General features: G+C 43.5%; 1 protein-coding gene across 3 annotated transcripts in view; it reads left to right on the top strand.

The window, feature by feature from the left end:
- Positions 1–15,959, top strand: part of arhgap9 (Rho GTPase activating protein 9) — a 46,972-nt gene that overhangs the window by 3,715 nt on the left and 27,298 nt on the right. For all 3 annotated transcript variants that reach the window (XM_060069180.1, XM_060069181.1, XM_060069179.1), the window contains exons 3-5: positions 5,090–5,484; positions 5,710–5,908; positions 6,314–6,684. In XM_060069180.1, coding sequence (XP_059925163.1) covers positions 5,269–5,484; positions 5,710–5,908; positions 6,314–6,684 — 786 coding nt within the window. In that variant the 5' untranslated portion in view covers positions 5,090–5,268. The remainder of the gene's footprint in view (positions 1–5,089; positions 5,485–5,709; positions 5,909–6,313; positions 6,685–15,959) is intronic.

The raw sequence follows: 15,959 nt of genomic DNA, 5'->3' as shown, positions 1-15,959 counted from the left end.
CACACACACACACACACACACACAAAAGTGTCACACAGGGAATCTGTGTTTATTTCGGTGTCTCTCTCCAGTCTCTTCATTAATATTGCATAGGAGGATGAAAGGCTGGTTTGGCTTGAGGCATATGTCTAATACAGAGGCAGAGAGAAAGAGACCAGTGCTGGTTGTTACACTCCACCCATCACGTGTCTTTAATAGAGCCTGTCACTAGATTATGAAAGGCCCTTGGTTCTTTTGAATCATTTAATGATGCAATAATACATATCTATGCCACGCTCACGTCTATATCCACAAATATCTCCATGGTCATGCAGTGATAACATATTTATTTCAAATCCCAGCCGCCTCACAGTCTCAACTTTACTAAAGATGAAAAATCTACTAATCTTTTTGTGGAAGATGAGCAAGCGACTCGATCATAAATGTGTCTTTGTCTTTTCAATTGCCGCTGATGTGGGAATGGGACACAATTCTTAAACCTTTTATTAACTCATGAAAGGTATATCTGTTTTTGTCAATTTTTTGCCATTTTTATGTTATTTAGAAAAATCCTATTCTCACTTAAAGCAGCCTACTGCTGGCTCCCAATTTGTCTTTTCAATTTAAAAGAACCGTAGGTCTTTTATATGTAAATGCACATATGCATGAGTTGGGGATGTATCGTGTGGGAGTATGAAAAACCTTTGAAGTAGCTCCTTCACTTTATACTTGCCTTGACTACTATTTGAAGACATTGGCATTGGCTTTCAACTTCAAACTTCAAACTTCAAACTTCAAACGTAATTCCAGACTTATGCTGCTGTGTCCAAAACGTGCTATGTCCATGGTACCATAACTGCAAGGCTTAAAGATTGAGAATGCAGTAGTTTATCATCTGCAGGTCACTAGGTCATCGCATACGAAGCATACAAAGAAAGATAAATCGATACTTGCCAATACCGGATGTTTCAGATGTTGTTGTGATACCAGGTTAAACTATGCACATCAATCCACCAAATTGATGGTTAGTATCAGCTGTGCTTTAACATATAGACCACATCACCTCGTAATTGGTGGAAATCAAGCAATAGACCCCGTTCACAGAGGTGTCCTCTAAAGACACCACAGGTGTTGCTCCTCACACAAATGATCTGGGCCTGCGACTGTTTTGTACCACGGCACATGGTCCATGGTCAATGTGTGTGTTGTCGTCGACAGTCTCGTGTGCTACCGTCGCCATGCTACATAAAAAGAGCCGATGCACAATTATTGTTAAGAGCAACAGCAGCGTTTTTCCTGCAATGATGCCAATGTGAAGAGGGTCTATGCATAATGCTATATGAAATGAAAACCTTCCCCCTCACATTGGCATTCATGTGTGAATTGTTCTGCTGATTTGCATGTATTTGCCCTAATGGAGGTGCATCATTTCCCTTATGGTTGTCACTAATAATTGTTATTATCAATGTACAGATGCATAACACCATGTTAACATTGACCCCTAGATGCTTTTAATGTAGGGCCGACTAAAAATATTGACTAAAGTGTCCCTTTATCCAACATACTGTGTTGTTGTTGCCCAATATGGACATGGAGATGCATTATTGTGATTAGGTGAATACCGTAGTTATGGGATCGGGTCAAACAAATGGGATACACTGTATGGTTTCCATATAAGGCCCCTGCATCTAATTGATGCAATCTTTGTAATGCATTTGGTGCATATACATGGGTTCAGTTTAAAGTTGTGTAACCTCCTGTGTTTGTTAGCTCCACGGTAATACTAATGACCAATGGAACCTAAACTGTTGTTGGCCTTAGCAGGCCTACTAATCAATAGGCACGATCAATGAACTAGGACGCTAGTCATGCTGGTCTCTTTCTCTCTCTTCCTCTGTCTCTGATCAGTCTTCCTCTCTGCTTCTGTAGCTGCCTCTCTTATGATAATCACTCCTTACTTCTGTCGCTTTTTCTTTTGTTTGCTTATCTCTGTAAAACGAGGCCAAACTAGTTAGCGGTATATGTTGCCTCTTGTGTAGACTTGGATAGCCCTTTATGCTGTGAAGAATGAGATGATATGTCCTAAACAATGCAATGCATCTCCTTAGTGTTAACCACTGTTGATCATGTGATATTGATGATGATATGATCATTGTGATAATGAGTTATTCCATATCCCGACCATACCTCTACGCTCAAAGACTTCAGCCATGTGCACTCGTCTCTTGGCACAGTAAAACATGACAGCTCTGTTGCTGTAAGAGGGCTATGTCTTTGTCACCATCTGGGTTCTCTGCGTCTGTGTGTTTGTGTTTGTGTGTGTGTGTGTGTGTGTGTGTGTGTGTGTGTGTGTGTGTGTGTGTGTGTGTGTGTGTGTGTGTGTGTGTGTGTGTGTGTGTGTGTGTGTGTGTGTGTGTGTGTGTGTGTGTGTGTGTGTATCACCGCCTGTGCCCTTCCAAGTGCCATCTGACCTGAATACATGCAAACATACAATTATTGTTCATGCTTAAATTAACTCGCTTGCCTATATCTACAATATACAAATATACTTATGCAGCAATCCACTTTTTTCAATTCTGATGCAATTCTGACTCCTGAATGAAAGGATGCCAAAGTAGGTTTTCCAATAGAAAATCGGATACGATAGGTGTTCTTTATTAATCTCAAAGATACCTACTAACACTAACTGACTTAATGATGGTGTACCAGAAAGGCAAAATAAAATGAGGTTGTGAGACGGAAAGGAGATGGTTGGCTGGGTTGTCATGCACTCTGTGGTTTCCTGTTTGCTATGCTCTGTCTGTTGTTTTTTTATTTTTTCTATTCTTCCGTCTTTTCTTGATATCGTTGAAAGACACAGAGGTATCCTTTGGCGGATAATCTATGAAATCCTTGAGTTTTCAGCGTACCATAAATCATTAGGAACATATCTAAAGAAACAGAATGTCTATGGAACACATGATTCATGATTTAATGTAACCGCAACAACCCTATTACACACATCACTATTTCACACAAGGTTACACACATCAGAAGAATTGGTCTTTTTGACCTTTTATATAAATCCAAAAGGGACTTGCAAAACTGTAGCAAAGCTCCTGATCTGGCCAACACTTCCCTGCTTTGATTTGGAGAGCAGGTGGACATTTATACACATTCAATTCTTCTCTTATGCTATTGTATGCTCATGTATCCTGACAGTTTTTTTTACTTTTTTGCTTTTATCGACAGGACAGTTAAGGAAGACAGGAAAGTGGGTTGAAGAAGGGATGGGATATCTTGTTGCATAGGACCACAGGTGGTCATCAAACATGGGTTGACTTCATGGTTAGTGTACCAGTGGGTTGAGCCACAAGCCGCCCTTAAATGGGTGGCATTTCAAACCTCATCCTTCCAACCCAATTGTGCCAGCATGTAGGCAGTAGCCGCCCATATGCTGGTGCGATGGGTTTTACATTGATTCTCATTTTTTTGTATGCATGGCAATAAAGTACAGTGAGATTAGCGATATTCAACGGGTCGGTCCTCCTCTCTCACAGCCTGTCTGCCCAGCGCCCGTTCCCTCCTGTCTGTCTGTCTGTCTGTCTGCCTGTCTGTCTGTCTGCCTGCCCTCTTCGAGTGCGCCTGACCAACCAGTATCTGTTCTGCCCGGTCCCTCTTTGACTATTAGCCACTAACCCTCCGCCCTTCCCCAGTCACCACTGAGGCGCTGTTGCTATGCACCTTGGGATGTCTGTGTGTGTGTCTGTGTGTACTTATGCAAAATGAGCCCCTGTTGCCATGTGTCTGGCAGAACCAGTTGTATTCTCTCTTATGTAAGGAGCCGGTGGCTATGGAGAGCAGGGTATCGGCGTATGGTTCTGTCATCTCACCAGGTGTATTGCACTCCGTGCCTCTTGAAAAACAGTACAATTAAATATAACACATCTGTAATATACATTTACATGAATGGCAAAAGAAGGGATAATTTCGTTTTCAAAATATTTTCTTATGATTGGAAGTTGGGATTTATTTCACCTGAATTGTACGACCTGTAGGCATCCTTGTGTAAAGATGCCTGTACTCCTACTTGCTCATTTATGGTATAAAATGTCCTGTGAGACCATCCAGAGCTTCGAGGTTGTTTTGCAATGAATATCAGTCTTGCCTTAGCTGGGTACTGGCAGCCATGGATTTACACATATTGCCATTCCTGATCATGTTAAAAAGACCTCCAGCCAATCAGATTAAATACTAGAGTGACACTCTTGCTCTTTTTGCACTCGCCGATTCCGGTGAAGCTCCCTCCCTCCTTAGCACTGATTGGTCCAATCGTTTGTCACTTTCGGTGATGCTTTAAGATGCTAGGAACCAGGCTGATTTGCAGGGAGGAACTGAACGTGAACTCGTGGGATCAGAATGGTCTCACAAGGCTCATGCAATTAACTCCAAGTCTACTAAAAAGTAGAAGAAATTCAGTTTATTATAATAGGCAGCTTGTTTCTCCTGATAATGACACAAATAGTGTCATTATTAGAAGGAGAGAAAAAAAAAAAAAAGATATTAATGGCGTCCAAGCTATTTAGAGTGGCCGGCCTCATTTGGTGTCCCAGAAATCACGATGAGCTTAGTTTGACCATAATTATGTCATGACAACAGTGCCTTTGTGGCAACACTGCTGCTGTTGTAGGTTAAGTAGCTCACACGTGTTCTGCTTAGCCCATGTTGACTTTGCAAAACGAGTTAGTGTTCAAGAAAAAAAAAAATCTCTAGCCATCTGCCAACCCCAACGCCTCTGGACTTTTATCCAATTCAACAGAACAGGACTTCTAAATGTTATTGAGAAACAAGTGGATAAAGTTTGAGACGAAAGAAGATTTTTACTCAGATTAATAACATTGCCTTTGTCTTCCCCACCAGTGCACCTATTTGGTGTCTCTCCTGGTGACTTGGGCTCTTTAATATTTAATATTTTTTCTTTTTAATTGCACTGTTGCTGTTATTTTACTTTCTGTTTCATTTCGTGTCTACAGTGAAGGTTATATTTCTTTGTTTTGTATTTTCATGTGGCTATCTCTCTTCTCCCTGTCTCTCTCCCTGTCTGTCTGTCTATCTGTCTGTCTGTCTCCAGCTCTCTCAGAATATGGCGCTGGCCCTGGCTCCATTTACAGGTGCCCCATTTCCACCAGACCACGGAGAACACACCCGACCCTGCCTCCATCATCATCATCATCATCATCATCATCATCATCACCGTCTTCATCAAACCGCTGCAGTGCTGAGGCTTGCGTAACGCAGAGAGGGGTCACCATGCTGTCAGGGTCCTGGCGACGCTCCATCAGCCACCAGCCGGCGGGCGCGGTGGTGGCCGACCGGGGCGTGGCCGTGTGCGGCGTGCCCAGCGGCGCGGTGGTGCTGGAGGCCCAGTACGACTACAACTACCGCAGCGCCGACGGACGGCAGGTCTGCATTCGGGAGGGCGAGCGCTTCATCCTGCTGAAGAAGACCAACGCCGACTGGTGGCAGGTCGGGAATCAACGTTTTATAGTTCACGTTCTTCTTATGCTGTATCTGTTGTCTTTCCAAAGAGATGCCCGTGACCATAATGAGCTTGTGGTGTTTCTCTCGGTCGTCACGGTATCAGTTCAATTGAGGAAACAGACAGACAATCCTAGACCAGTACCACCGTGTCTCCCGAAAAACCGTATCAATGGGCTGTCGGATCACTTCCTGTTCCCCGCCTCCGCCCAGGTGAGGAGGATCGGTGCCGCCAGCAAGGCCAAGCCTCTGTACGTTCCCGCCACCTACGTGACGGAGGTGCCCATCGCCCCGATGCCCTCGCCGCAGCGGCTGTTCATGACCACCTCCCTGAGCACCGAGCTCAGCAGCCACCCCAGGGTGTCCCTTACCCAGAGCCCCACGCAGGCACAGTACAGCGACAAGTACCAAGGTGAACGGCCACCCCCTTACCAAAGACTTGTTGTTATTTTTATCGGTTCATTCATTCTACAACATTTGTGGCTGCGATTCTGTTCCAACTTTGATAAGCAAATTATACTTGTATTAATAATATAGGGGTTTTATAGTACTTGTATGCTTCAAATCAATCAATGAGTAATACTGAAAGTTCGTTGGGAACTAGCCGTGGTATAATATGCATTTAAGGAAACACAATATTCACATTTAAAACTTAGATTTGACTTTGATGCCATTGAACATAATCAAGCCACAAATCAGTAATTAGTTTGAGTTCATCGCATGCAGCGAGATAACGCTGTGCATTAAAAGCCATTCTCCTGGGCTGACTCATAGCTCAGCTCTTCATTTATTCAGAGGCTTTTTCTCTTCCCCGCAGTGAACAAACCCTTCTGCCGCTCCATGGAGAACCTCAACTCCAGCGGTGCCTTCAAAGGCTCGGAGCGCTCTGCCGGCCAGGCCGCCCCTCGCTTCCCCACGCTCCCGCTCTCCGGCTCCGGCCCCCACGGCTCTGCGTCGCCGGGCTGCCTCCGGGTGCCGGGCGGCGGGCCCCGGGGCTCCGCGAGCCAGCCGCCCCTCCCCAGGGTGACTCCCACCATCACCCGGAGCCAGAGCTCCAGCAACCTGCCCGAGAACCCGTACGACGAGGTGGGCAGGGGCTTTGGTTTCCACGGCAGCCCCCGGGTCCCCAAGAAGTCGTGCAGCCAGTGGGACATGGCCGAGCTGTCCCGCAGTAACAACCACCTGCAGGTGGGTGGCGCCGCACATCACGCAGGCCGCCTGCCCGGCAATGGACCGTGTTTTTCCACCTCAATCAATTTCGATCAATTAGTTATTGAATAGTTTGCCAACAGATAGCGGCCAGCACAAGTCACCAGAGTCAACCCGAGGCCTTACATTGCTTTTTCCAAAGAGTGTAGCCAAGCAAAGAACCAACTAAAGTGTCCTTTAACAAGCTTTGTAACCAAATATATAGAAACGGTACATTGTGCTTCACTGTGTGTTGGCTTCCAGGTCAGATCATCATCACATCCTTGCGTGAGCTTTGCATCCTTTAATTAGGTCAGGGCTATGCCATATGTAAAGTTAATTTTTTCATATTCATATTTGTTTAAATGAATGTGTGGTTTAAGTAGTTTCAGAATTGAGTGGAAGGAGTATTAGGTCTCAAGAGTATTCTGTATTGTATGCATAGTATTATTATACTCTATCATATGATACAGGTTAAGACATATGATTAACATGAGGAAATAATGAGGCCAAGCCAAACAGGATCACCAACACAGTATCTAAACCGACTGGTTCACCAGTAGATGGAATGTGTCTTTTCATGCAGAATCTCAGGATAGGATGAGGAACTAGTGCGTTTTTTGAACACATGATAAGTATATTTTATATCAAGTATTTTGATACTTATACTTGCATATAATATAAATGTCAGACTCTCACTTTTATTAATGCACTTCACTTATGCATATGATTATGCATATCCAAATCTATATGGGAAGTATTTCAACATTGACAACGTATAGAGACCAAAGGCAGAATGTGTGCGCTTCAAAATATATGTGCCGTCAATCAATACTTTATTATAACTTAATAATGAATAATGACTAAACACTAGAGGCTTGTGCCTAGTAGTCACTTTTCTATTCAGACACACATCTAGGGTGGCGTGGGTTGCAGTTGGTTCAACTCTGATCTACTTTGATAATCTTACCCCACCAATCCACCACCCCCTCCTCGGTGGGGAAAAACAATTAATCGGACATTGTCCGGACGTCATTCGATACCAGCATCACGTCAGAAGTCGTTTGTAATCTCCACGCAATTCAACATGGACACTTAGAGCAACAATTCCTATATTTAGCCCTGGGCTATCCAGCTGTTGTAGAGTTGTGTATCAATGCCAATACCACCTTAGCTTCAAACAGCTATGACGTCTGTGAAAATATTATAATATCTTTATAGTAATCATTTTTTCTTGCTGGTGACTTCTCTGTTCTAATCTAAGCCCAGTAAGAAGGATTATTGCAACAGCATCCAGATCACGAGCCCTTTACCCCCTTAAACTCTTTCTTCCCCCCCCCCTCTCCCTCTCACCAACCACACACACACACACACACACATACACACACACACACACACACAACCTCTTGCAGGCAGACTCAAAATCTTGAGCCCATTTATTAGGGAACAGGTGTTATCGGGATTCCATCACTGCATTCCCAGAATCCTGCATTGTGAAAGTCTTCCCTTTTTTTTTTAAATGTACAATGGCATTTTATTCTACATTCAAAACAACCATAGTATTTTTCAGGAGTCCACGACCACCCTGCCCGTTTTGACACACAAAAGTAATTTGACACTTCTGGGATGAGCCAATGATTCATCTGTTTGGAAGGTTTTGTTGGAGACAAACAAAGAATCTTCAGGCAACAGATGTGACAGCTGTGACTGCTCTCTCTCTCCTTCGTCTGCTGGGTCCTCTGTGTTTGCCTACCTGCTACAGGTAGCCAGTGGGCGGGGCTGAGAGGCTTGTCAGCTGATGAGGTGCACCTGTGCAGGTCTGCCACGCAGGCTGTAGCCAGTCTCTCTCTCTTTCCACAGAGGCAGGTGGGCTTGGGTTCTGTTTAGGGTGGTTCCTTAAGGTTTTGGACCTTTGGATTGGTTCCATGTTTTGTTTTATGTTAACACTATTCAACATCCCCACAGCACACTTTACACTGCCCATATACATAGGCTAGTCGAAAGAATTGTGTGTTTGGTCAGTAGTTCAGTTGGTTGGTCACATATGTTGGTTTGCTGTTCAGGTTTGGTTTGTTGCATTTTGTTTGGGTATTTCCCACATGGTAAAGATGGTTTGTTGTTCCCAGTATTTGTTTTGTCTGTCTGGGTAAGTTTCCTCCGTTCTGGCTCGGTCGGTCCTTGTGATTTTGGTACTGGTTTTCTGTCCAAACCATATAATCGCACATTTTCTAATCTTCCATACGCTACACTAATCCCTTTACAGATTTCATGATACTTACTTTATTCGAATGAATAACTTTATCCCTTATCATGTGTGGATCCCGATCTTTGCTCTGACCCGAGCCTCGTCTTAATGCAGCCAAGGAGATGGAAGAGCGTTATGAATAATTATTAGATGATTGTGTTGTACAATGAAAGACAGTAAAGATTCAATATGAATGGCAAAATAAGGATGGGATTTTATTTGAACAATAAAATATGTGTTGGGCAAATTATAGAGAGGCTGAGAGATTATAGATTTCATATTCAAAAGGCGAAGGGGTGAAAAAATTTAAGAAATATATATTTAAGAAATATAGGCCTACTCAAAGCCCAAATCATTGATATCATACCCTATCCAATAATAAAGAAATTTGAATTTGAATGGTAACAATTCCGTTAAATCCTCGTCCTCGTTTTGAACGTCTCACTCATGGCCAATCAGTGTGTGTTCTTTCTTATTAGCTCTTAATTGAGATCACCTGTCACGCACCCCTTTAAAGGTGAACACAATGGGTTTGGTTTACTTTTCGCATCGGCCTGTGTCAATCGAGGTTAGTGAGGGTTGAAAGTTTTCGATCTAGATTGCAGATCACTATTGTCACTTTATACAAACTGAAAGTATGCGTTGTTGCGTGTTTGTTTTTGTGGGCATTTGACTGAACAGCCCAGACAAATATTGCTACCAACATGGCACTTCGAAACAGACCACCGCAGTGAGTAAAAGTTATTTTCCTTTATTAAATGTTGACGTTTTTGGGCTGTCTCCTCAGACACAAGCCATCAGTATCCCTGCTCTTTGCACCTTGACATGCATGTCGCCGCTGTTTGTTAACCTAGCTTTGCTGATTTGTATCTTGTGATGTGTGTGTGTTTTTCTTAACAGGTGTTAGTTGACTGACAAGATCTATGGGGGGGCCCCCCTTTGGGCCCCCCCATACCAACTTAGTCTTCAAAGGAATCTATTGCCATGGGACTCCAGTGTCTTCAAAACATCCTCGGAATACGTATGATGCGTATATGTGTATGAATGGTCCACCGAAGGGTTGATCTGGAAGCCACCACGGTCCACGCAGTAATCTGCTGCGTGGGCCGTAGTGGCTTCCAGAGCCATCTTTCGGTCTTGGTCAGGATTTGGTACAGTTGCCCTTCAGCATTGGAGTACAAATATTGTGCAAAATGCTCATGTAATTGCACTAGCACTAGTAACCTGTAGATTAGCTTAGTTTAACGTCATTCCGTGCTGTCTCTGTCAAATGTGTGGCTTACTTTAAGTCCACAAGTCCACAAGGCCCTCTGGTAAACCACGTTGGAACACCCCTGGACAAGGTGATTAGTCACACTGGGTGTGTGCTAAAGTTTTGTTCCATTTTTCACTAGTTGGTTAAGGTTTGGTAGAATTGTTTGGATGCTAGCGACGTGATGGCGTATGTACAAGAGCCTACCGTGGCCAGGCCACAGTTGCGACGGTCACGGCCAGATGGCCTAGTGTGAGTGCAACCTTGATTGCATTTGTATACTGTTTACCATTGGATGTTTATGCAATTTGGCTCAATTCATCCGCAGTAAAGCTGCATTTGACTATTCCAGGGTCGTTTTGTACAGGCTTTCAATTGACCATGTTGACTACTTTGTGGGAATTTTTTATTTTTTTTTACCCTTGCTTACAATCCAACGGTTGTGACCACTTATGCAACTGGGCTGTGAACCTTGCAATTCTAGTTGCATATTTGTACATGCAAGCTTGTCCATTTCTATCGCCATCACTAACACTAGCTTCAGCATTTCCTTGTAGGCCATTAGCTGACTTGTGTATTGGAGCGATGATTTGGGTATTTTAAAGGCACCCAGTGCAACTTTCGAGGCTTAAAAATAAACATTCAATTTCTAGTCTTTTTTACACGTAGTAAGTTTCAATAACTCCATACCATTACATACCGACATTTAAGCAGCAAAGATGAGACGTCGTTGTGTGGTGAGAACTGATACAAAATCGATAACAACAACAATGCCGCCATTTTCTTTATTTTTTGTAACCTACAATAAATAAAGCAGGCTTCCACTCCGGGTAGGAAATGAGTCCTTAGCCCAAGTGAAGGAGTTCAAGTACCTCGGGGTCTTGTTCGCGAGTGAGGGTACTATGGAGCGTGAGATTGGCCGGAGAATCGGAGCAGCGGGGGCGGTATTGCGTTCGCTTTACCGCACCGTTGTAACGAAAAGAGAGCTGAGCCGCAAGGCAAAGCTCTCGATCTACCGGTCGATCTTCGTTCCTATCCTCACCTATGGTCATGAGGGCTGGGTGATGACCGAAAGGACGAGATCGCGGGTACAAGCGGCCGAGATGAGTTTTCTCAGAAGGGTGGCTGGCGTCTCCCTTAGGGATAGGGTGAGAAGCTCAGCCATCCGTGAGGAACTCGGATTAGAGCCGCTGCTCCTTTACTTAGAAAGGAGTCAGCTGAGGTGGTTCGGGCATCTGGTAAGGATGCCCACTGGGCGCCTTCCTTGGGAGGTGTTTCAGGCACGTCCAGTGGGGAGGAGACCTCGGGGAAGACCCAGGACTAGGTGGAGAGATTATATCTCAACACTGGCCTGGGAACGCCTCGGGATCCCCCCGTCAGAGCTGGTCAATGTGGCCCTTTAAGATGCTTGAAGATGCTTGAAAACCTAAAATAAAGCAAAATGCTTGTCTGGTGTGCAAGAGCCAATTTGTTGGCTTGCAGTAGTCGAGGAGTTGCCGTAGGTCGTAAGCCATCTGGAGGTTGTGGCAATGGAGGCTTGTGGTAGATCTGCCATCCAAGAAAGGTTAATTCTTCTGAAGCATGATTAATAGTTTAGTAATTGAATCTATTCATATAGAACTATAAAATAAGGAATGAAAATAACAAACATTCCCTCCTCTTCACCCCGTATCAGTCATTTTGCGTGCCATATCTACCGCAGTTGTGGCATGGTCGAGGTTCTTTCTGTCTGACTGGGGGAATCGTCCTCTATCCCTGTTGGACTGAGGGAATCTTTCTCGTTCCCTGGCCATTTCCTTCTCGTCAGCCAGGAATCGAATCCTGACTTCTTCATCTCGATCCACCTTTTCTCCGAACTCCTTGATCTCTGCCATTGTGCAGCTACAGTTGTCCCAGCTGGGAAGCCTTGCCTTTACTCCCCTTCGGATCTCCGGCAGTACCTGCTGGAGATTCATGGTCTTCAAAGGCAAGTCCTGTGACTGGTATTGTTGTCCAGTTGACTTGTGCCCTGGAGTGAACTGGTCCAGACCCTCGTCTTCCTTCTGCAAACAACGAGTGACTCTAGCCCAGCTTCTAGGACTCTAGCCCAGACCAAAGGCCTTATTCAACTAATTCAATAGTTTCATATGGCGTATATTCAGTGATCATTGAGCTCTCAATCACTAATACAGGTCCTCACTTCGTCAAGCTCTTAATGACACAACTTCATTACTCAGCAAATGTAGTGCAGCCTAATAGTAAAACAAATAATAATCAGTTATGTGTGTGTAGATTATTTTAAGATTACTTTCTTGTTCTTTTCTCTTGGTCGAGAGTGTGGAATGAGATTCAGTCACCGTTGATTCCCACGTGGTGCATAGAGATGCGCTGGTTCAGCCGTGTTGTGGATGCGGGTCCCTCAGCAGGGCAGGCGTTGATCAGACGTCTTCCCAGGCAGGGCACGCAGTCTTCTCGATCACAGGGCAATCTTCAGAGGCAATCGTCTTCTCACTCCTCTCTCTTCAAGACGGTGTCACGGCACCAAATGTTAGATTTCAGCTTATTTCTAAACTGTTCGGACAGACTCTGCGTTGTGTATTTTCAGTCGTAGTAGTAATTCTTGAAGTCTAAATCAAAGCAACTTGACAGGTTGGATCAGAGGGTTGAATAGATGGTTTATTCCAGGATGTAATACAGCGAGATACAGACTTAGGTTGAATAATCTATAGAGGACCCGGTGGTCGATGACTTGTTCCTTGGCTGTCGAACCCTCTTCTCGTCGAAACAAAGGGTTGGGGCGAGTATAATAAAAAAAAGGGGATATATGAATAACACGAAAACAGACGCACTCTCAGCACTGATAAGGTATCTGGCCCTGGCCATGTCCCGGAGGACCAGGTCGGTTCAACCTTGTTGAGACATAACGATGGCAGAACACCCCGTCAGTATGAGAGGCCCTGGCTTGTCCCTAGACTAGAAATGTGAACAGAGAGACACTAAAATACACCAACATTCTACACTGCCTATCAAAAGAGACTTCTAAAACATATCTGCTAGAACAGTTCCTATACTTTTTGTATAATTTGGTCATGCTGCAAATTTACTTTTTGTAGTTGCTCCATATTTAGTTATTTGACAGCCTCACCTGCTAGAAAAGTCTATTCAAATCGGCTAAATATAATGAACTAAATTAATAGCCATGAAATGTTGTCACTCATACTAATGGCAAATACCCTCTTTCAGTTGGTGGTTCAACACTGATGTCTCTCTAGGCTTGAGGGAGAGCTCACAAGTAAATTACACGAATGTCCTGGAGCAATTGGGAATACACTTTTATTTAGTCTACCTGACCAGGGACATCTTTGAACTATAGGTCACCTAACCCAAACTTTTCACTCTTGTTAGGTTGTCCTTTTCTCTTGTTTTAACCCGAAAGGGCTGAAATATCAACATTTCAGGTATTCTGTTTGGATAATGTGCAAAACTTGTGGCTTCACTAATAAAAAAAATTAACAAATGTATTTTTCTTAATGTGGTTAAACTATTTAAAGATTTGTATGCAAAATATTTCTGCTCAATTTGTGGTCAATGAAACTCTGAAATTTTTTAATTTGATAAAACACAACTATGGGTTAAAGGTATTTGCTTTGGGCATCTTTTGATATTTTTAGAATCTAGCTCCATTGCCGTTAGAAATGGTGTCTCCCAGTACTGCAAAGTGCTTCCACAAGTTTAAAAAAGAATGGGCAGAAAAGGAACTGCCAACTAAATCTATTTAACATGGGTAGAAAGTTTCCATGGAAGCTCTTGGCTGCTGGTTCCCAACACAGCTCCACTGTTGGCCTGTGACGCAAGGTCGTTTAAAAAGTTAAACGACCTTGCGTTTAACTTTTTTCGACTTTTGGTGACTTTCACAAAAGAGAAATGAACTGGTTACAATAAACAAGATGGTACCGTTTTGAACTGTTTGTGGATATTGCATTAAATCCATATGCTTGAAACTTTTCAATAATGCATATCAACGAAACAATGGAATGAAATAAATAGTTCAAGCAATTTGTGGGACTTGGCTGCTTTTACATTATTACTCATTTTGGGGGTTATTTCAGTCTCTCCAACCTGCAGGTCGTGCGAAGAATCATGTGAATGGGAATATTCTATAAATGTCTTGATATCAGCTTTCGTCTCAACACTTCTGCTGCAGCCGCTGTTGAAGCGTATGAGTCCTTTGAGACCCCCTTTGATAAAAGGGGTTCTCAAATGTTGACCCTCAGTCACCTATTGCATCACTTCCTTTAGGGCTTCGGCCTCCTAATTGATCATTATAGTATAATTGAATGCCCTCTTTCATATATATGATACCTCCACCACTGGGACGTGGCAACAATTCTCCAAATCCATATGGGGGGGATGCTTGTGGATAGTAGGGGTGTATACTCGACATAAATAGGAAGCAAACTCATCTCTCAAATATTTATTGAATAAATTGTTTCAATTTATAATAATCCAAAATCCGTTGGCTTTTTGTCGAGGGAATCCAGGGCGACGCTCACTTCCGGGTTGGCCAACATACGTCATCCCTCCACCACTCTACTGTAAAAACACATGTTCAAGTTGAATGAGAATAATAATAATTCTGCCATAGTATTTATTTAAGGGGGGGGGGGGGGATACAAGTCTTTTGGCCATTTGTAGTGTTGATCAGCAGAGAAATAATTTGTCCGCAAAGACGGTGACGTCGCTTAGCAACGGTAGACGCTGGGGTAGACAAGTCACCGGACTACTACCCATGCAAGTGAACGGAGCGTTCCACGGCATTGAGAAGACCCGTGTAATAAAGGCCTATAATATTTCTGTTTATGGCATAGATTTCTCCTCAGATTAGGCCAATAAACCAATGGTAAAATAAAAATAAAAACGCTCGATCAAAGGCCCGGCCCGAGTATAGTGGTGGGAAATATCGGCCCGACCCGAGAATCTAAACACTGACTGGAAGTACTTAGCAAGTGTCTGTAGGGCTATATCAGGAGTTAATGCACGCACTGCAGCCAATCAGAATCAGAGTATTCCCCCAGACCGTGGTCTAAACAATATTATTCACGAGTTATAAACAACCCCTACACATCAATATTAATGATAACCCTGTGGAAATTGCCATAAGTGAGAGACACAATTTCGCACGTTGAGCACACAGTTGTGTGACTCGTTTATTTAGTAAGAGAGAAACGGGAAATCAAAACGTGCTGAAGGTAAACAAATCCCGCATGGGCTCTGACGTCATGAGACGCTCGTAATCCTTAAAAGGGACAGCGATCCCTGAACCACCAAGACAGTAAACGACATGCCTAACACAATTGAAAGAACAACACATAACAAAATACTGTAGGTGAATTATGTTACACTCACTACAACCCATTAAATACGGTATGATTTCTAGATGTCATGGCAACGTCCGCTCGCGACACTGGACTTGCGATCGAGGCATCGACGCGGACGTTCATTCACATAGCCAAAAACAAGAGAATAGATGGCTAGATAAAATAAACATCAAGACATACAATTCTAAAAAGAACAGATGAAGCAGCTACCCTTTTTTCCTTCGCGGTTTGCCTACAGAGCAGCGCACCTGCATTTAATATAGGCCTATCCGTGTATTGTCACAATTTCTCAGTATCAAAGGTGAAAGTAGAAACGGGTGGCCAAAAGCTGTCATGTTGTTAGTTATCACAGACAATTTTAAGTAGAAACGGGTGGCCAAAAGCTGTCATTTGTTAGTTATCACAGACAATTTTCAACAAT

Source organism: Gadus macrocephalus, chromosome 13 (assembly GCF_031168955.1).
Source record: "Gadus macrocephalus chromosome 13, ASM3116895v1".
NCBI classification, from domain to species: domain Eukaryota; kingdom Metazoa; phylum Chordata; class Actinopteri; order Gadiformes; family Gadidae; genus Gadus; species Gadus macrocephalus.
This window is presented reverse-complemented; position numbering and strand designations above follow the sequence as displayed.